Source organism: Salvelinus fontinalis, chromosome 33 (assembly GCF_029448725.1).
Source record: "Salvelinus fontinalis isolate EN_2023a chromosome 33, ASM2944872v1, whole genome shotgun sequence".
In the NCBI taxonomy this organism is placed as follows: Eukaryota; Metazoa; Chordata; class Actinopteri; order Salmoniformes; family Salmonidae; genus Salvelinus; species Salvelinus fontinalis.
The window spans coordinates 9,901,132-9,922,867 of NC_074697.1; the positions used below are offsets into that span (position 1 = coordinate 9,901,132).

At 44.3% G+C, this 21,736-nt stretch overlaps 2 protein-coding genes across 2 annotated transcripts; both read left to right on the top strand.

Moving 5' to 3' along the window:
• The first annotated feature begins 1,697 nt into the window (after positions 1-1,697).
• Positions 1,698-2,633, top strand: LOC129832555 (putative gustatory receptor clone PTE01). Its single transcript, XM_055896698.1, has one exon. The coding sequence runs from the start codon at positions 1,698-1,700 to the stop codon at positions 2,631-2,633; it is 936 nt and encodes a 311-aa protein (XP_055752673.1).
• Positions 2,634-5,586: 2,953 nt separating this feature from the next.
• On the top strand, positions 5,587-6,537 carry LOC129832517 (olfactory receptor 52J3-like). Its single transcript, XM_055896636.1, has one exon. The coding sequence runs from the start codon at positions 5,587-5,589 to the stop codon at positions 6,535-6,537; it is 951 nt and encodes a 316-aa protein (XP_055752611.1).
• Positions 6,538-21,736: the final 15,199 nt, after the last annotated feature.

The following is a 21,736-nucleotide window of genomic DNA, read 5'->3' on the forward strand; positions in this document are numbered from 1 at the left end:
GTGATGGTAAGGCATCTGAATGAGACTTGAGCTCCCCTACAGGTAACAAAACATTGGTGTAGTCTCTCTTCATATTGATCATTTGACAGAGATGTGCGCCGACAGCAAGACACATCAATCTCACCAGAGAACGCATCCGAGTGAGAAAAACAGCGCCCCCTGTACTTGTAGCCAATGTATCGGATGCTGTCTGGTCAAAAGGAGAATGACTTGACTTTCTCCGGTGAGATAGATTCAGCTACATGCAAATTGAATGACAATTTCGAGACAAGAAAGATTAATTATTATTTGTTTTATTTGTTTTTAGTTTAATATTTTCCAATTGGCATCCATGAATACACACCACTGTGTAGGCAAATCACTGAATGACATCACACTGTCTCCTAACATTCATCAAATGGTGGGTGCACAGTAGACTGTTTGGAAGCTGGAATGATTTGGAGTGGACCAACGTGCGCAGGTAGCCTACTTTTTGAAGTGATTTGTTTGACAATCAGATGAAAACATCATGACTGGTTGTGTTCATGCCAGATAAAACATATGTTAATTGACATGTCTTTATTTTAACCTTTATTTAATTAGGCAAGTCAGTTAAGAACAAATTCTTATTTACAGTACTACAGTACTACAGTCCTACAGTACTACTTAGGTTTGGACTTTAATAGGGTATCTGGACTTTAATATTTATATTTTTTACAACTTTTTCACTACCTTTCTAAAGAAGATCTGTACTTTTTACTCCCATACATTTTCCCTGACACCCAAAAGTACTCGTTACATTTCGAATGCTTAGGCAGAACAGCAACATCCCCCAATTCACACACCTATCAATATAAAGCAATGTCATCCCTACTGCCTCTGATCTGGTGGACACTAAAAACAAATACTGTGTTTGTAAATGATGTCTGAGTGTTGGAGTGTGTCCGTCTGTCTGTAAAATGTTTTTGTTGTGCCGTTTGGTTTGCTTAATTAAAGGATTTTGATATACGGTATATAATTTACTTTTACTTTTGACTTTTACTCAAGTATGACAATTGAGTAATTTTCCCCCCACTCTACTTAAATACATTTAAACCCAGATAGTTTTAGATTTATACTCAAGTACTAATTTACTGGGTGACTTTCACTTTTAATTGAATCATTTTCCATTAAGGTATCTTTACTTTTACTCAAGTATGAAAGTTGAGCACTTTTTTCACCACTGGATAATACAAAAAATATTGTATAAATCACGTGCATGAGCAGTGCCGATCACTCCGGCCTGGATAGATTTGCGCCCCCCGCCTAGCTACAATGAAAATGAATGGGCAACCATGGCGCCACTTCCTGTCTGTAAAGCCCTTAACCCTAACCCTGATTATATTGAATTCATTCATTATAATTTCAAGTCGAACCCGCGCTAACTAAGTTGATCCTTTAAATTTTGTAATCAAACCTCCACTATCTCATGGGATTCTAAGACTGACTCATAGCAGTCAGACGGCAGCAATAAAAGAACGCTTCAACGTCCAATACGTACAAAGCAGTGCTCCACCCTGGAGGCACCTACATCTTCTCAAGATTCATGCTGTGCTGTTCGTGGAAGGTGATGCATTGCATTGTATATTAAACATGTAGCCGATTTCATGGACATAGTTCTTAGACTCATTGTCAACATTGTTCTCTCTAGGTTTCCAGCACCACTCTGGTGAGCTCTGATGGAGAACGTATCCTTCACCCTCAGCTATAACTTAACTCTGGACCCATTTTCTATTCCACCTGGTGGAAAGTATCCCATCTTTTTCCTGGGCATTGCTATCTATTCATTTGGCGTGTTCTGCAACCTGACCTTACTGTCCGTCATCGTCATGCAAAGGAACCTTCACAAACCCATGTATTTTATTCTCTTCAGTCTTCCTCTCAACGATCTGATAGGAATCACTGCGATGCTCCCAAAGGTGCTGTCAGACATTGTGACTGAGACAAACACGGTCTTTTACCCTCTCTGTGTTATTCAGGGGTTTTTGCTCCACATGTACGGAGGTGCGATTCTCTTTATTCTTGCGGCAATGGCCTTTGATCGTTATGTTGCCATCTGCCAGCCGTTGAGGTACGGTACTATTATGACACCCAGGAATGTGACAGTCATTATTTTACTGGTTTGGGGTCTTGACCTCCTCTTGATCCTACTGCTGTTCTCTCTGCAGATAAATCTGCCCCGGTGTAGATCCTCCATAATGAATGTGTTTTGTGATAACCCCTCCCTTCTTAAACTCACCTGTGGTAATACTACACTGAATAATGTCATAGGACTGTTTAACACAGCACTCATGCAGATTATAAGTGTATCCATTCAGATTTTTTCCTATGTGAAGATTCTGATCACTTGCTTGGTTACAAGAAAGTCTGACGCTAAGACTAAGGCTTTGAACACCTGTGTGGCACAGTTGGTCATATTCTTTATATTTGAGGTTGTGGGAACCTTCACAATTTTATCACACAGATTCAAGAATGTCTCAGCTGACTTGCAAAAGATTATGGGCATGCTCATCTTTCTAGTATCTCCACTTATGAATCCAATTGTATACGGGCTGAATGCAAGTGAAATACGAATCTCCCTACTGAAAGTATTTCTCAACAAAGTATCCGTCTGAACCAATTATAAACATGGTGTGTGATGATGATTTACAGTCCCAATTAGACCAGATGTGGGGCAGTGTATTGTTTCTGCACAGAACACATGAAAGTAATTAGTTGCGTAATACTGCCTGTTGCTAGTTCATCACTATATCTGTGCTTTGTATTAGTAAGCAATGCACAGTATACACTTTGTGGTTCGAGCCCTGAATGCTGATATACCATCGGCTGAAGGTCATGTTATATCAAACCGTATACCATGGGTGTGACAAAATATTTATTCTTACTGCTCTGATTACGTTGGTAACCAGTTTATAATAGCAACAAGGCACCTTGGGGGTTGGTGGTATATTGCCAATCAAATAAAATGTTATTGGTCACATACACATGTTTAGCAGATGTTATTGAAGGTGTAGCGAAATGCAATATACCACGGCTAAGGGCTGTATCCAGACACTCCGTGTTGAGTCGTGTATTAGAACCGTGATATATTGGCCATACACCACACCCCTTCTGGCCTTATTGCTGAAGTATACCATAGCTTCAAATCATTAATCAAACTATCATTTCAACCTCATGGACCGGCAGTCCCTGAATCCCCAGCCCCATCTCTCAGTTTACCAAACAAAGTGACTGGCTGTTGAAATTAGAGATTGTGCTTTTAAGTTGTATCCCTTCACCTTATCTTTATTTACATCTCAAGGTTTCTTGGTATTTTTTGTTTGTATTTTTATTTAAAAATGTTCAGCTTTAGAAAGCATTTAGACATGTTTCCAGAGGGGAAACTTACAACGTTAAACAATGAGGTAAAATATGGGAGGGAACACTTAAAAAATATATATGTTAAGGTCCAATCTGTGATTGGCACATCCATTTTTGGACTTTAACTTAATTAATAATACCCATTGGTTCTTGAAAAATACAGTATAATTCTAAATGCCTCATTATCTTAGTTCAAGTGTCGTACTAACATCAGGACCCACTCATGGTTAAAACTATCATTTTGATATCAGGGATGGTCAGTTCTTGCATCTATAGCTCTGTCTATAAATTAGAGAAAGGTTACAGTTATCCAGCCCCTTTTGTAGCTCAGTTGGTAAAGCATGGTGTTTGTAACGCCAGCATAGTGGGTTTGATTCCCAGGACCACTCGTACATAAAATGTATGCAAGTATGACTATAAGTGGCTTTGGATAACAGCATCTGCAAGCTGTCTGTTTACCAAAACAGTGGTGAGTTGTCACTTTGTTATTGTTTGAGCTGCAGATTTCCCCCTAAAAGTAAATAGTATAAATACTATTTTCTGCCCTTGATTTGTATAGCACAAGGAGTAATTTTGCTTGTATTTTTCCCCATAACATTTTTATTTAATATTTGATTGTTTTCTAAATGTACAATTTATTTTCTACTTTGGACTCAATTCAATCTGTAAAGCTGAAACGTAACAGATTCTGTGATATAAATGTAAAAGTAAATTTCCAATACAGCCGTCACACCGTATGCAGGCAGCGTTTACTGTGAATGCAGTCTCCGCTAAAGTGTAAACATTGCCTTTAATTTCCAATCACACTGTAAAGCTGAACTTCACTGGTATTGATTGAATAGAGCCTATTGTAATTTTGGGTAATTTTAAAAGTGTGCTGTTATGTGCTGATGTTGTGATTTTACAATAAAGCCTTTTCATAGGTCATTACTGTATTCAGAAAGAAAGTGACATTTTATTGGTGTTAACGTTTAAAATATACATTAATACTGTCTTGTATGTACAGAATGTGTTCATAGATCACATAGCATATGTTATACATACACTAATTTACCACAACATCATCATGTATTTAGATACAGTAATTAATACATCTGTCACGGCCGTTTAAAGGAGTGGACCAAGGTGCAGCGAGATTGGAATACATCTTTCAATTCAACGAAGAACACTTAACAAAATAACAAACTAACAAACTAACAAACTAACAAACTAACAAACTAACAAACTAACAAACTAACAAACTAACAAACTAACAAACTAACAAACTAACAAACTAACAAACTAACAAACTAACAAACTAACAAACTAACAAACTAACAAACACCAACGTAGTGCTCACAGGCAACTAAACATGGACAACTACCCACCAAACCAACATGGAAAATGGCAACCTAAATATGCTCCCCAATCAGAGACAACGATAAACAGCTGTCTCTGATTGGGAACCCACACAGGCCACCATAAACCTACAACCCCTAGAAAATACAAAATCCCCATAGATAACAAAAACCCTAGACAAGTCAAAAACCCCTAGACAATACAAAAACTAAACAAACCACCCCTTGTCACACCCTGACCTAACCAAATAATAAAGAAAGCAAATATAACTAAAGTCAGGGCATGACAACATCAACATGCAATCATCCCAACAACCAATGACTTAGTCTTGAGTTACGTCAGAATGTGTGAGTGGTTCTCTGGGATTACAATCACATGAATCTGTTTCCTTTAAATAACTCACTACTGCACAACGAGTTAGGGCAATATTTCTGCTAGTGCTGCAGCTCTGTCCAAACTAGTTCAGAAAGATTGGCAACATAGTAGCAGGGTATTGTTTGCTCTTAGACAACATGTGACAGAGAGATAAACCCTCAGGTAAGCTATACCACTCATCTGAATAACATTCCGTATACTTACATACACATTGCTTTAAATGCAGAGTACATGTTAAGATAAAGACAATATATGTTTACAATTATAAACTACAATATGATTACATTTCAATTCACCATCTACAGTGACTGAATATAACCAATCTGAAAATTCAGTAAATATGTTGATAAGAACCTTACATTAAGCTACACTGGAGCTAACTAGCTTTAGATACATTTTTGCTAGTATTGAGTCAGATTTGCATACCAATTAGTTTAATAGTACTTTAAAAGGTGTACATTAGATTTGCTTTTCTCTCTTTACAGGTATTTGATGATGTCGGTCCAGACTCTTAATCAGACGTTCAGTTACCACTTGCAGATTGCCAGTTTTGACATCCCTACCCCATTGACCTACCCTGTGTTCATCATGGGTCTCCTGCTCTATCTGTTCTCTATTTTCTGTAACCTGACCATCATGCTGTTGATCATCACACAGCGGACTCTCCACAAGCCCATGTTTTACATCCTCTTCAGTCTCCCCCTGAATGACCTGGTAGGAATCAGCTCTATGCTACCCAGGGTGTTGTCAGACATCGTGACACAGACTCACTCTGTGTACTACCCCACATGTGTTTTTCAAGCTTTTCTTTGCCACATGTATGGGGGTGGTGTGTTTTTTGTACTTGCAGCGATGTCAATTGATAGATATTTTGCCATTTGCAAACCACTGCAATACCCCTCGATCATGACACCTTTTACACTATGTGTCATTATATCAGCTGCTTGGGGCCTGGACATGGCCATGATATTGACCCTGTTTGCTCTTCAGTCCCGAGTTAAGAGGTGCAAGGCTTACATACAAAATGTCTACTGTGACAACCCCTCTCTACTTCGCCTCTCATGTGGAGAAGATCTCACAGCTAACAACATTTATGGTTTGGCTATTACAGCGGTTATGCAGATTATCAGCGTTGGTATTCAGTTATTTTCCTATATTAACATTCTTGTAATATGCATAATTAATCGACAATCTGACACCAAGAGCAAGGCTGTAAACACCTGTGTTGCTCAGCTAGTGACATTTCTCCTTTTTGAATTGACTTCCACCTTTGTAATACTGTCATATCGCTTTCAGAACATACCTCCTAATGCACAGAAACTGTGCGGTATGATAATCTACCTGCTCCTACCAATTATTAATCCAATTATATATGGGATGAAAACAAAGGACATCAGAACAGCATTTTTCACGGTCGTGAGGAAGAAAAAGATAGCGTTCAAGTGAACATTTCATGAATGTCAGCTCCACACTGGTTTCCTGTGTGTCTTAGGGCTCATGTGTATATCTCCGCTAATCAAATGGAAAATGAATCTGTTTTGGGGCAACATCGACATACTCTGCTGATGTAGTGTAGGCCGATCAATATGCTGTCATAGTAAAATACCGAACATCTGTTTAATACCTTTCTTCCTTGACTTGTTTTGAGAATACTATTCAATCGCATTGTGTAAACTGGACATGTTAGGCAGTGGCCTTTTTAAAGGTTTGTTTTACTCATATATTTTATGAGATATTTTAATATATGCATAAAGTTGTTTCATATAAATTGATATATTGCAAGGTGACCTCAGCGTGGAAAATTCTGTCATGTGAATGAGTAGTCCTGCAATTTCCCAAGCCACCCAGACTGAACCACTTGGTGCTGTATTATATTGTTCAATCAGCCAATCAACCCTATGACATATTATCAATAAGTGTCAGTCATTAGGAATGTGAATGTGATTACAAATTATTAAATTGAAAATGACCTGCTTCAGTCTATGAAAGCCTCTTTTGTCATTGGACTCGAGCAGACTATGAGACAGCTGTATGTGTAATTGGTAATCTTACCCAGTCCCAATGATTTAACTAAGGCCTTTAGACGGCTTTATGGTTTACACAGTCCCAATGACGTAAAGGCCCAGTGTTTTATATATATTTCCACACTTAATACTATGAAATTGTAAAAATAAGACAATGCCCTTTTAGTGTAAGAGCTATTTCAAAACATTTCAGCCTGTTTTGGTGGAATGGCTTTTTGGTCACCAGGCAGTAAATTCGTTAATAGACCAATAAGAAATAGTTCCAAACATCTCTGCCAATAACAGCTAATATTCCATTTTTCCCTCCCCACTAAGAAGACTCAGTCCTAGCAAAATTCTTGATTGAGAAATTTCTCTTTGCAATTTTTGTTTCTTTTTGACCATTTTAATTGAAAACAAACACAACATGGTATTTAATTGTTACCCATGTATGATTTGATATTGAGATAAAAACAGCTGCATTGGACCTTTAAGTAAGGCATTTGGAAGGCCTTGTGGTTGTGTACTATTCGGTTAGGAGGTGTGACTGTTAGGGGGCAGGTGTGACTACAGCTGTACTCCACAACCGGAAGAGCAGCACCATGGAAACCCAAGGAGACTTCCTTTTGTCTCTGTCACAGTTTACCTGTCTTCCGGGGCTGTATCTATAATCACCACAGTACTTTGAGCTTAGACAGTCTGAGCTTGGTCTACCGATATGCATACTCGTTTCACTCACATTGGGCTGTTGTAAAGGGATAGTTCAGACAAACTTCAAGTGTACAGATAACTGGCTAGTATATAGATTATGAAAGTCAGCAACCGAAAACTGGCTTAGTTTACTTACTCACAACATATCATTATCATCATTGAATGCCAAACAATGGGAGGGGTAGAACCAGTGCTTGACTTGGACTGAAATAGGTTCTGGTACTCATTTTGGGTGCCGGTACTGTTAATATTTAGGTGCAGGAACTCCACAATACTTTTGAGCTAATATTCTATAAAAGGAACAAGAGATCAAGCAGTAGACCATGTGTGGCAATAACGTAAAACTGCAAAAAATGTTGGAAAGAAAGGAACTTTATGTCCTGAGTACAAAGTGTTATGTTTGGGGACAATTCAACACTTCACTAAGTACCACTCTTCGTATTTTCAAGCATGGTGGTGGCTGCATCATGTTTAGGGTATGCTTGTCATCAGCAAGGACTAAGGAGTTTTTTTATGATAAAAATAACTGATTAGAGCTAAGCACAGGCAAAATCCTAGAGGAAAACCTGGTTCAGTCTCCTTTCCAACAGACACTGGGAAATTCACCTTTCAGCAGGACAATAACCTAAAACACAAGGCTAAATATAAACTGGAGCTGCTTGCCAAAAGGACAATGAATGTTCATGAGTGGCCTAGTTACAGTTTTGACTTAAATCGTCTTGAAAATCTATGGCAAGACACAAAAATGGCTGTCTAGCAAGGATCAACAACTTAAAAAAGTTGGTTGAATTTTAAAAAGATTAATGGGCAAATATTGTACAATCCTGGTGTGTATAGACTTACCCAGAAAGGTGCCAAAGCAATAAGACCCAAGGGGGTGTGGTATATGGCCAATATACCATGGCCAAAGCTTGTTCTTAGGCATGTGCCTGGACACAGCCCTTAGCTGTGGTATACTGGCTATATATCACAAACCCCTGAGCTGCCTTATCGCTATTATAAACTGATTACCGACGTAATTAGAGTAGTAAAAATAATGTTTTGTCATACCAGTGGTATATGGTCTGATATACCACGTCTGTCAGCCAATCAGCATTCAGGATTCAAACCACCCAGTTTATAAGATGTCTTGACTCAGGGGGTTGAATACTTATGTAATCATGATATAGTAGTGTTTTATTTTTCTTTAATTATTTACAATTTTTCCATCTTTCTTCCACTTTGACATTACAGAGAATTTTGTGTAAATCATTGACAAAAAATGTACAGTTAAATCCATTTGTATCCCATCTTGTAATACAACAACAATTGGAAAAAGTCAATGGGTGTAAATACTTTCTGGAGTCACTGTTAATATTGGAATACAGTTGTTTTAAAATGTTATCATCAACTAGATCAGGGTTCCCCAAACTCGGTCCTGAGTGCTACAGCTTTCTTCTCTCAGCTGGTGGTGAGCATCCTGGCTCAGAATAGGTCTATCTCCTACCCTGTATACTACCCCTGGGCTCTGCTCATCCACCTGTACGGAGCTGGCTCCTTCACTATCCTGACTGCCATGGCTTATGACAGGTATATCGCTATCTGCTGTCCAAGAAAGCGAAGGTAACCTGCCTAAATGACTACCGCCCCGTAGCACTCATGTCTTTAGCTATGAAGTGCTTTGAAAGGCTGGTCATTACTAGCCTCGAGCTAGGGCCATCTCCCGGCTAGCCAAAGAGGTCGACCAGCCAATTCTTGGGCTACAATACCTCTTTTGCCAAATGGCCTAGACCCTTTAATGCCGAAACGGAGCCCCGCCGATCCATCATGACTGGTCTGCCGACGTAACCGTCCGGGGTGGTTTTAACAGGCTCTTTTGTTGCGACGTCACCGGATGCCCATCTGCTAGCCCTTGCCCGCTAGCTGTCTGCATCGCCGTGTCTCCAGCTCGCCTAGCGTAGCAGCGACTACTGAATTGGCTTCCTGACTCATCTAGTGCTTCTCATTGGACCCTATGATCACTTGGCCACACATGCCTCTCCCTAATGTCAATATGCCTTGTCTATTGCTATTTTGGTTAGTAATTATTGTCTTATTTTACTGTAGAGCCCCCAGCCCTGCCCAATATGCCTTAGATAGACCTTTTGTTTCACCCCCCACACATGCGGTGACCTCGCCTCACCTGGTGCCCCAAAAGAGACAAATCCTCTCTCATCGCCACTAAATGCTTAGGTTTAGCTCCACTGTACTCACATCCTATCATACGCTTGTCTGTACATTATGCCATGAATCAATTCTTCCGCGCCCAGAAATCTGCTCCTTTTACTCTCTGTTCCGAAAGCACTAGACAACCAGTTCTTGTAGCCTTTAGCCGTACCCTTATCCTACTGCTCCTCTGTTCCTCTGGTGATGTAGAGGTTAACCCAGGCCCGGCAGCCCCCAGCACCACTCTCATTCCCCAGGCGCTCTAATTTGTTGACTTCTGTAATGTTTGTTTTATTCACTGCTTTAGCACACTCCGCCAACCCTGATGTCCTAGCCATGTCTGAATTATGGCTTAGGAAGGCCACCAAAAATCCTTAAATTTCCATCCCTAACTATAACATCTTCCGACAAGATACAACTGCCAAAAGGGGTGGAGTTAGCGTGCAGAGTTCTATCATACTATCCAGGTCTGTGCTCAAACAATTTGAGCTTCTACTTTTAAAAATCCAACTTTCCAGAAACAAGTCTCTCACCGTTGCCGCTTTTTATAGACCCCTTCAGCCCACAGCTGTGCCCTGGACACCATATGTGAATTGACTGCCCCCATCTATCTTCAGAGTTCAAACTGTTAAGTGACCTAAACTGGGATATGCTTAACACCCCGGCCGTCCTACAATCTAAACTAGATGCCCTCAATCTCACACAAATTATTAAGGAATCTACCAGGTACAACTATACATCCATAACCATGGGCACCCTCTTAGATATAATCCTGACCAACTTGCCCTCTAATACACCTCTGCTGTCTTCAACCAGGATCTCAGTGATCACTGCCTTATTGGGTCCGCGGTCAAACGACCACCCCTCATCACTGTCAAATGCTCCCTAAAACACTTCAGCAAGCAGGCCTTCTAATCGGCCTGGTCCGGGTATCCTAGAAGGATATTGACCTCATCCTGTCAGTAGAAGATGCCTGGTTGCTCTTTAAAAGGGCTTTCCTCGCCATCTTAAATAAGCAAGCCCCATTCAACAAATGTAGAACTAAGAACAGATATAGCCCTTGATTCACCCCAGACTTGGCTGCCCTTGACCAGCAACAAAATATCCTCTGGCTTTCTGCATTAGCATCGAATTGCCCCCGCAATATGCAACTTTTCAGGGAAGTCAGGAACCAATATACTCAGTCAGTTAGGAAAGCTAAGGCTAGCTTTTTCAAGAATAAGAGCACCTCCTCCCAGCTGACCACTGCCCTGAGGCTAGGAAACGCAATCACCAACGATAAATCTACGATAATCGATCATTTCAATTAGTATTTTTCTACGGCTGGCCATGATTTCCACCTGGCTACCCCAACCCCAGCCAACAGCTCAGCACCACCTGCAGCACCTTGCCCAAGCCCCCCCCCCCCCCCCCACGCTTCTCCTTCACCCACATCCAGACAGATGATGTTCTGAATAAGCTGCAAAATCTGGATCCCTACAAATCAGCTGGGCTAGACAATCTGGACCCTCACTTTCTAAAATTATCCACCAAAATTGTTGCAACCCCTACTACTAGCCTGTTCAAACTCTCTTTCGTATCGTCTGAGATCCCCAAAGATTGGAAAGCGGCCGCGATCATCCCCCTCTTCAAAGGGGGAGACATTCTAGACCCAAACTGTTAAAGACCTATATCCATCCTACCCTGCCTTTCTAAGGTCTTCGAAAGCCAAGATAACAAACAGATCGCCGACCATTTCAAATCCCACCGTACCTTCTCCACTATGCAATCTGGTTTCCGAGCGGGAGATGGGTGCACCTCAGCCACATTCAAGGGCCAAAACGATATCATAACCGCCATCGATAAGAGACAGTACTGTGCAGCCGTCTTCATCGACCAGACCAAGGCTTTCGACTCTGTCAATGACCACATTCTTATCGGCAGACTAAGCCTTGGATTCTCAAATGACTGCATCGCCTGGTTCAACAACTACTTCTCAGATAGAGTTCAGTGTGTCAAATCGGAGGGCCTGTTATCCTGACCTCTGGCAGTCTCTATGGGGGTGCCACAGGGTTCATTTCTTGGGCAGACTCTTTTCTCTGTATATATCAATGATGTCGCTCTTGCTGCTGATTCTCTGATCCACCTCTACGCAAACGAAACCATTCTGTATACTTCTGGCCCTTCTTTGGACACTATGCTAACAAACCTCCAAACAAGCTTCAATGCCATACAACTCTCCTTCTGTGGCCTCCAACTGATTTTAAATGCTAGAAAAACTAAATGCATGCTCTTCAACCGATTGTTGCCCGCACCCGCCTGCCCGACTAGCATCACTACTCTGGACGGTTCTGACTTAGAATAAGTGGACAACTACAAATACCTAGGTGTTTGGTTAGACTGTAAACTCTCCTTCCAGACTCACATTAATAAAGCATCTCTAATCCAAAAAGATAAATCTAGAAACGGCTTCCTATTTCGTAACAAAGCATCCTTCACTCATGCTGCCAAACATACGTTGTGAAACTGATTATCCTACCGATCCTCGACTTCGGCGATGTCATTTACAAAATAGCCTCCAACACTCTACTCAGCAAACTGGATGTAGTCCATCACAGTGCCATCTATTTTGTCACCAAAGCCCCATATACTACCCACCACTGTGACCTGTATGCTCTCGTTGGCTGGCCCTCACTACATATTCGTCATCAAACCCACTGGCTCCAAATCATTTTTAAGTCTTTGCTAGGTAAAGCCCCGCCTTATCTCAGCTCACTGGTCACCATAGCAACACCCACCCGTAGGACGCGCTCCAGCAGGTATATGTCACTGGTCTTCCCCAAAGCCAACACTTCCTTTGGCCGCCTTTCCTTCCAGTTCTCTGCTGCCAATTACTGGAACGAATTGCAAAACTCACTGAAGCTGGAGTCTTATATCTCCCTCTCTAACTTTAAGCATCAGCTGTCAGAGCAGCTTACCGATCCCTGTACCTGTACACAGCCAATCTGTAAATAGCACGCCCAACTACCTCATCCCCATATTGTTATTTATCCTCTTGCTCTTTTGCACTCCAGTATCTCTACTTGCACATCATTATCTGCTCATTTATCACTCCAGTGTTAATGTTAAATTGAAATTATTTCACCTCTATGGCCTATTTATTGCCTTACCTCCCTACTCTTCTACATTTGCACACTGTACATATATTTTTCTATTGCATTATTGACTGTACATTTGTTTATGTGTAACTCTGTGTTGTTGGTTTTGTCGCACTGCTTTGCTTTATCTTGGCCAGGTCGCAGTTGTAAATGAGAACTTGTTCTCAACTGGCCTACCTGGTTAAATAAAGGTGAAATAAATAAAAATATATAAAACATCAACACCATCATCCCTGAAACCCTAGACCCACTCCAATTCTCATACCGCCCCAACAGATCCACAGATAATGCAATTTCAATCACACTCCACACTGCCCTTTCCCACCTGGATAAAAGGAACACCTATTTGAGAATGCTGTTCATTGACTACAGCTCAGCGGTCAACACCATAGTGCCCACAAAGCCCACAACACATCCGTAAGCTGATCCTCAACACTGGAGCCCCTCAGGGGTGCGTGCTTAGTCCCTCCTGTACTCCCTGTTCACCCATGACTGCGTGGCCAAACACGACTCCAACACCATCCTTAAGTTTGCTGACAACACAACAGTGGTAGGCCTGATCACCGACAACGATGAAACAGACTATAGGGAGGAGGTCAGAGACCTGGTAGTGTGATGCCAGGACAACAACCTCTCCCTCAATGCGGGCAAGACAAAGGAGCTGATTGTGGACTACAGGAAAAGGAGGGCCGAACAGGCCCCCATTGACATCGACGGGGCTGTAGTGGAGCGGGTCGAGACTTTCAAATCACCAATGAACTATCATGGTCCAAACACACCAAGACTATCGTGAAGACGGCACGACAACACCTTTTCCTCCTCAGGAGACAGAGATCCTCAAAAAGTTTTGCAGCTGCACTATCGAGAGCATCCTGACCGGTTGCATCACCGCCTGGTACGGCAACTGTTTGGCATCCGACCTTAAGGCACTACAGAGGTTAGTGTGTATGGCCCAGTACATCACTGGGGCCAAGCTTCCTGACATCCAGGACCTATATACTAGGCGGTGTCAAAGGAAGGCCCAAAATATTGTCAAAGACTCCAGTCACCCAAGTCATAGACTGTTCTCTCTGCTACCCCACAGCAAGCGGTACCGGAGCGTCAAGTCTAGGTCCAAAAGGCTCCTTAACAGCTTCTACCCCCAAGCTATAAGGCTCTTGAACAACTAATCAAATGGCCTCCCGGACTATTTACATTGACCCTCCCCCTTTGTTTTTACACTGCTGCTACTCACTATTTATTATCTATGCATAACCCATAACCCTTACCCCTACCTACATGTACAAATGACCTCGACTGTACCCCCCCACATTGACTCGGTACCGCCGGATTTTGATTTGATTTGATTAGTAGTTGTTTATACGTGTGTCATCACAAATGAGCCTCACCAATGACGGATTGTTACAAAACATATCCACTATTGTCGTTCTGCAGATTTTGAAGTGAGTGACCAGACCCAGCAGGACCACAGTCAGTGTTTTGACCAGTGGCTCTTGGTCATTACACAGTGATGACACACATATAAACAACTGCTATGGGTTGTTAATAACAGCTGTCTTTCAGGATGTAACATTGATAGTGGTTATATTTGCATATATCTAGATCCTGCTCACCTGTGCTATGAATAATTCGACTGATGCACGGAGCATGGCCATTCAGACATGTGGTACACATCTTGTAGTGTTGGTATTCTCAGAGTTCAACGCCTGCTTTAGCCCTGATAGCTCATCGATTTTAGCTTTTTTTTAGATTTCAGCTCCATCTCTGAGAAGGGCTTTTGGAGTGTCAGTAATGGTGTTCCCACGCATTCTGAATCCCCTCATATATGGTCTAAAAACAAAATAAATTCAACAAATTGTTCTGGGTTTCTGCAAACAAAGGGTATCTTCAGTTAAATGAGAAGAAATACTGCAACATGAATCTGATAATACATGTCATGGGCTTTAGGGACAATTTTTAAGGCCTTCCAAAATAAAAGAAAGATACGCTCCTTTGTAAATCAAATGGATTATGTTGAAGAGGCTTCCATTAAAGAACACCCTCTGTGTTCTGTTAGACAGGTAACTCTCGATCCGCAATATACCAGGGGATGTAAAGCCATAACTCATTTGTTTTTCAAGCATTATGACCGATGTCAAAAGCCTTACTGAAGTCGTAACAAAACAGCTCCCACAATCTTCTTCTTATCAATTTCTCTCAGCCAATTATCCATTTGTGTAAGTGCCATGTTGAAAGCCCTTCCCTGTTTGCTGAAAGTCTTTTGTTAGCCATTTCATTTGGAATTTTAGGACCCCTTAAGGTATCAAAAACGATGACAAAATGATTTGATGAAACATTGAATTTGTTCAATGAATTTGATATTAGCCATTAGAAATGCATTCAATAACAGCTTCATATTGTCACGTTCCTGACCTGTTTTCTGTTGTTTTGTATGTGTGTGTTGGTCAGGGCGTGAGTTTTGGGTGGGCAGTCTATGTTTTCTGTTTCTATGTTGGTTTTGGGTTGCCTGGTATGGCTCTTAATTAGAGGCAGGTGTTTTGCGTTTTCCTCTAATTGAGAGTCATATTAAGGTAGGTTGTTCTCACTGTTTGTTTGTGGGTGATTGTGGCTGTGTCTGTGTTTGTTGCACCACACCGTACTGTCTCGTCTCGTTCGTTCGTTCCTGTTCATGTGTTCTTCGTTTCATGTAAGTTCGTAGTTTAGGTCTGTCTAGTTCGTTTTGTTATTTTGTATATTAGTCAAGTGTATTTCGTGTCTGTTCTTCGTCTTACAATAAAGTCATTATGTATTCATCACCCGCTGCGCCTTGGTCTACTCACTCACCGAAAGACGGCCGTTACAGAATCACCCACCAAACCCAGATCAAGCAGCGGGTTAACGGACACCAACGACAGCGCAAGAAGGAGGAATGGACATGGGAGGATGTTTTGGACGGTAAGGGTTGCTACACATGGGAGGAGATCCTGGCTGGAAAGGATCGCCTCCCATGGGAACAGCTGGAGGCAGCTCGGAGAGCGGAGGAAACCGGAGAGAGGAACCGGCATTATGAGGGGAAGAGTCTAGCAAGGAAGCCCAAAAAGCCAACCCAAAAAATTCTTGGGGGGGGGGGCTAAGAGGTGGTGGGTCTAGGGCAGGTAGGAGACCTGCGCCCACTTCCCAGGCTAACCGTGGAGAGCGGGAGTACGGGCAGACACCGTGTTACGCAGTAGAGCGCACTGTGTCTCCTGTACGTGTGCATAGCCCGGTGCGGGTTATTCCACCTCTGCGCACTGGTAGGGCTAGAGTGAGCATTGAGCCAAGTGCCATGAAGCCGGCTCTACATATCTGGCCACCAGTACGTCTCCTTGGGCCGGCTTACATGGCACCAGCCTTACGCATGGTGTCCCCGGTTCGCCTACATTTTTACATTTTTTACATTTTAGTCATTTAGCAGACGCTCTTATCCAGAGCGACTTACAGTAGAGTGCATACATTTTATTACATTTTTTACATTTCATTACATTTTTTACATACTGAGACAAGGATATCCCTACCGGCCAAACCCTCCCTAACCCGGACGACGCTATGCCAATTGTGCGTCGCCCCACGGACCTCCAGGTTGCGGCCGGCTGCGACAGAGCCTGGGCGCGAACCCAGAGACTCTGGTGGCGCAGCTAGCACTGCGATGCAGTGCCCTAGACCACTGCGCCACCCGGGAGACCACATAGCCCGGTGCGGGTTATTCCACCTCCCCGCACTGGTCAGGCGACGGGGAGCATACAACCAGGTAAGGTTGGGCAGGCTCAGTGCTCAAGGGAGCCAGTACGCCTACACGGTCCGGTATATCCGGCGCCACCTTCCCGCCCCAGCTCAGTACCACCAGTGCCTACACCACGCACCAGGCTTCCAGTGCGTCTCCAGAGCCCTGTTCCTCCTCCACGCACTCTCCCTGTGGTGCGTGTCTCAAGCTCAGTGCCTCCAGTTTCGGCACCACGCATCAAGCCTCCTGTGCGTCTCCAGAGCCCTGTGCGCACTGTTCCTTCTCCCCGCACTCGCCCTGAGGTGCGTGCCCTCAGCCCGGTACCTCCAGTTCCGGAACCACGCACCAGGCCTATAGTGCGCATCGAGGGTCCAGTGTGCCCTGTTCCTGCTCCCCGCACTAGCCTTGAGGTACGTGTCTCCAGTCCGGTACCACCAGTTCCGGCACCACGCACCAGGCCTACTGTGGGCCTCAGCAGGACTGAGCCATCTGTCTGCCCAGCGCCGTCTGAGCCATCTGTCTGCCCAGCGCCGTCTGAGCCATCTGTCTGCCCAGCGTCGTCTGAGCCATCCGTCTGCCCAGCACCGTCTGAGCCATCTGTCTGCCCAGCGCCTTCTGAGCCATCCGTCTGCCCAGCGCCTTCTGAGCCATCGGTCTGCCCAGCGCCTTCTGAGTCTTCCGTCTGCCCAGCGCCTTCTGAGTCATCCGTCTGCCCAGCGCCTTCTGAGTCATCCGTCTGCCCAGCGCCTTCTGAGCCATCCGTCTTCCCAGGGCCTTCTGAGCCATCCATCTGCCACGAGCCATTAGAGCCGTCCGTCTGTCCCGAGCCATTAGAGCCGTCCGTCAGTCAGGAGCCGCCAGAGCCGCCAGCCAGTCAGGAGCCGCAAGAGCCGCCAGCCAGTCAGGAGCCGCCAGCCAGTCAGGAGCCGCCAGAGCCGCCAGCCAGTCAGGAGCCGCCAGAGCCGCCAGCCAGTCAGGAGCCGCCAGAGCCGCCAGCCAGTCAGGAGCCGCCAGAGCCGCCAGCAGGTCAGGAGCCGCCAGAGCCGCCAGCCAGTCAGGAGCAGCCAGAGCCGCCAGCCAGTCAGGAGCCGCCAGAGCCGCCAGCCAGTCAGGAGCCGCCAGAGCCGCCAGCCAGTCAGGAGCCGCCAGAGCCGCCAGCCAGTCAGGAGCCGCCAGAGCCGCCAGCCAGTCAGGAGCCGCCAGAGCCGCCAGCCAGTCAGGAGCCGCCAGAGCCGCCAGCCAGTCAGGAGCCGCCAGAGCCGCCAGCCAGTCAGGAGCTGCCAGAGCCGCCAGCCAGTCAGGAGCTGCCAGAGCCACCAGCCAGTCAGGAGCTGCCCTACAGTCAGGAGCTACCCTACAGTCATGAGCTGCCCTCCAGTCATGAGCTGCACTCCAGTCATGAGCTGCCCTCCAGTCATGACCTGCCCTCCAGTCATGAGCTGCCACCCAGTCCGGAGCTGCCACCCAGTCCGGAGCTGCCATTAGTACAGAGTTGTCCCTCTGTCCTAAGCTACCTCTCTGTCCGGAGCTACCTCTCTGTCCTGAGCTACCTCTCTGTCCTGAGCTGTATCCCCTATGTAGGAGGGGCCTTAGTGAGGGTTCCTGGACCATGGTCGGGGGCGAGGGTCGCCACTCAAAGGACGCGAAGTAGAGGGACAAAGACAGTGGTGGAGTGGTGTCCTCGTCCACCGCCGGAGCCACCACCGCGGACAGATGCCCACCCAGACCCTCCCCTTGAGTTGTAGGGGTGCGCCCGGAGTTCGCACCTTGAGGGGGGGGTTCTGTCACGTTCCTGACCTGTTTTCTGTTGTGTGGTATGTGTTTAATTGGTCACGGCGTGAGTTTTGGGTGGGTAGTCTATGTTATGTGTTTTCTATGTTGGGTTAATGGGTTGCCTGGTATAGCTCTCAATTAGAGGCAGGTGTTTGGCGTTTCCTCTAATTGAGTCATATTAAGGTAGGTTGTTTCACATTGTTTGTTGTGGGTGGTTGTCTCCTGTGTCAGTGTTTGTCGCGCCACACGGGACTGTCTCGGTTTATGTAGTCTGTTCCTGTTCGTGAGTTCTTCGTGTTTTATGTAAGTTCCATGTCCAGGTCTGTCTACTCCGTTTTGTTATTTTGTTAATTATTCAAGTGTATTTCGTTTCGTGTTTTTTCGTCTTGTTTAATAAATATAATGTCAAGTTACAACGCAGCGTCTTGGTCGAATCACCACTCCTCCTTTTTCCGTTACACAGATTAACACTGGAGTGATAGATGAGCAGATGATGATGTGCAAGTAGTGATACTGGTGTGCAAAAGAGCAGAAAAGTAAATAAAAAACAATATGGGGATGAGGTAGGTAGATTGGGTGGGCTATTTACAGATGGACTATGTACAGCTGCAGCGATCGGTTAGCTGCTCATATAGCTGATGTTTAAAGTTAGTGAGGGAAATGTAAGTCTCCAGCTTAAGCAATTTTTGAAATTCGTTCCAGTCACCGGCAGCAGAGCACTGGAAGGAAAGACGGCCAAATGAGTTGTTGGCTCTGGGGATGACCAGTGAGATATACCTGCTGGAGCGCGTGCTACGGGTGGGTGTTGTTATCGTGACCAGTGAGCTGAGGTAAGGCGGAGCTTTACCTAGCATAGACTTATAGATGACCTTGAGCCAGTGGGTCTGGCGACGAATATGTAGCGAGGGCCAGCTGACTAGAGCATACAGGTAGCAGTGGTGGGTGGTATAAGGGGCTTTGGTAACAAAACGGATGGCACTGTGATAGACTGCATCCAGTTTGCTGAGTAGAGTATTGGAAGCTATTTTTTATATGACATCGCCGAAGTCGAGGATCGGTAGGATAGTCAGTTTTAATAGGGTAAATTTGGCGACGTGAGTGAAGGAGGCTTTGTTGCGAAATAGAAAGCCGATTCTAGATTTGATTTTGGATTGGAGATGATTGATATGTATTTTTATCTGTCCACATATTCATAGTCCACATAATGTGTTGTATTGGAATTGCCCCAAACATAACACTTTGTATTCAGGACAAAAAGTTAATTGCTTTGCCACAAAATAATGGCTGGAAAGGAGCAAATGAAATGGCATCAAACCATGTGTCTTATGATTTGATAGCACTCCACTTTTCCCCTCCAGCCATTACCATGAGCACGGGCTCATGGTAATTGGTTGGTGGCACCCCAATTAAGGTGCCACCAACCTCCTGTGTTGTTGATCCATCCTCAGTTTTCTCTTATCACAGCCATTAAACTCTGTAACTGTTTTAAAGTCACCATTGTCCTAATGGTGAAATACCTAAACGGTTTCCTTCCTCTCCGGCAACTGCATTAGGAAGGACGCCTGTATCTTTGTAGTGACTGGGTGTATTGATAACCTATTCAAGTGTAATTAATATGTTCACCATGCTCAAAGGGATATTCAATAGTTGCTTTTTTCATTTTTACCCATCTTCCAATAGGTACCCTTATGTGCAAGACATTGGTCTGTGTTTGAAATTTCCTGCTCTACTGAGGGATCTTAAAGCTACAATGCATTCGGAAAGTATTCAGACCACTTCCCTTTTTCCACATTTTGTTACGTTACAGCTTTATTCTAAAATGTATTAAATCATTTGTTTCCCTCAGCGTCTACACACAATACCCCATAATGACAAAGCAAAAACAGGTTTTAGAAGGGCCTTAGCCAGGGAGGTGACCAGACCAAGAACCCGATGGTTACTCTGACAGAGCTCCAAATTTCCTTTATGGAGATGAGAGAACCTTCCAGAAGGACAACCATCTCTGCAGCACTCCACCAATCAGGCCTTTATGGTAGAGTGGCCAGATGAAACCCACTCCTCAGTAAAAGGCACATGACAGCCCGCTTGGAGTTTGCCTAAAGGCACATAAAGGAGTCAGAGACCATGAGAAACAAGATTCTCTGGTCTGATGAATCCAAGATTGAACTCTTTGGCCTGAATGACAATCATCACGTCTGGAGGAAACCTTGCACCATCCCTACGGTAAAGCATGGTGGTGGCAGCATCATGCTGTGGGGATGTTTTTCAGTGGAAGGGACTGGGAGACAAGTCAGGATCGAGGGAAAGATGAACGGATTACAGTAAAGAGAGATCATTGATAAAAACCTGCTCCAGAGCACTCAGGACTTCAGACTGGGGGCGAAGGTTCACCTTCCAACGTGAACAACGACCCTAAGCACATAGCAAAGACAATGCAGGAGTGGCTTCGGGACAAGTCTCTGAATGTCCTTGAGTGGTCCAGTCAGAGCACGGACTTGAACCCAATCGAACATCTCTGGAGAGACCTGAAAATAGCTGTGCAGCGAAGATGATCTCGTGGTGTGGTAGCGGGGTTGTACAGACGTGAGAGTGCGCCAGGCTTCACATTCTTGGACCCCAGGTGGTGGGAGATAGTGAAATGGAAAAGAGTGAATAACAGGGCCCATCTCGCCTGCCTGGAGTTGAGTCTATCTAAAAGATAGCGAAGGAGTCAGGCGCAGGACACAGGTAAGAGTAACAATACTGATTTACTCAATCCAAAACGTAACAAAATCCCGTTCCAAACAAGGACAAAACAGGACTCAAAATACAACACACCGGAATACACGAAAGAGAATCACACACAAAACAGAAAGGGAAACCAGAGGGTTAAATAAGGAACATAATTATGAGATGGGAACCAGGTGTGTAAACAGACAAAACAAAAGGAAAAATGAAACATGGATCGGTGGCGGCTAGAAAGCCGGTGACGTCGACCGCCGAACGCCGCCCGAACAAGGAGAGGGAACAACTTCGGTGGAAGTCGTGACAGTTCTTATGGTCTGTCCACACCAAGAATGGATGTTCTGCCCCTTCTAACCAGTGCGTCCACTCCTCAA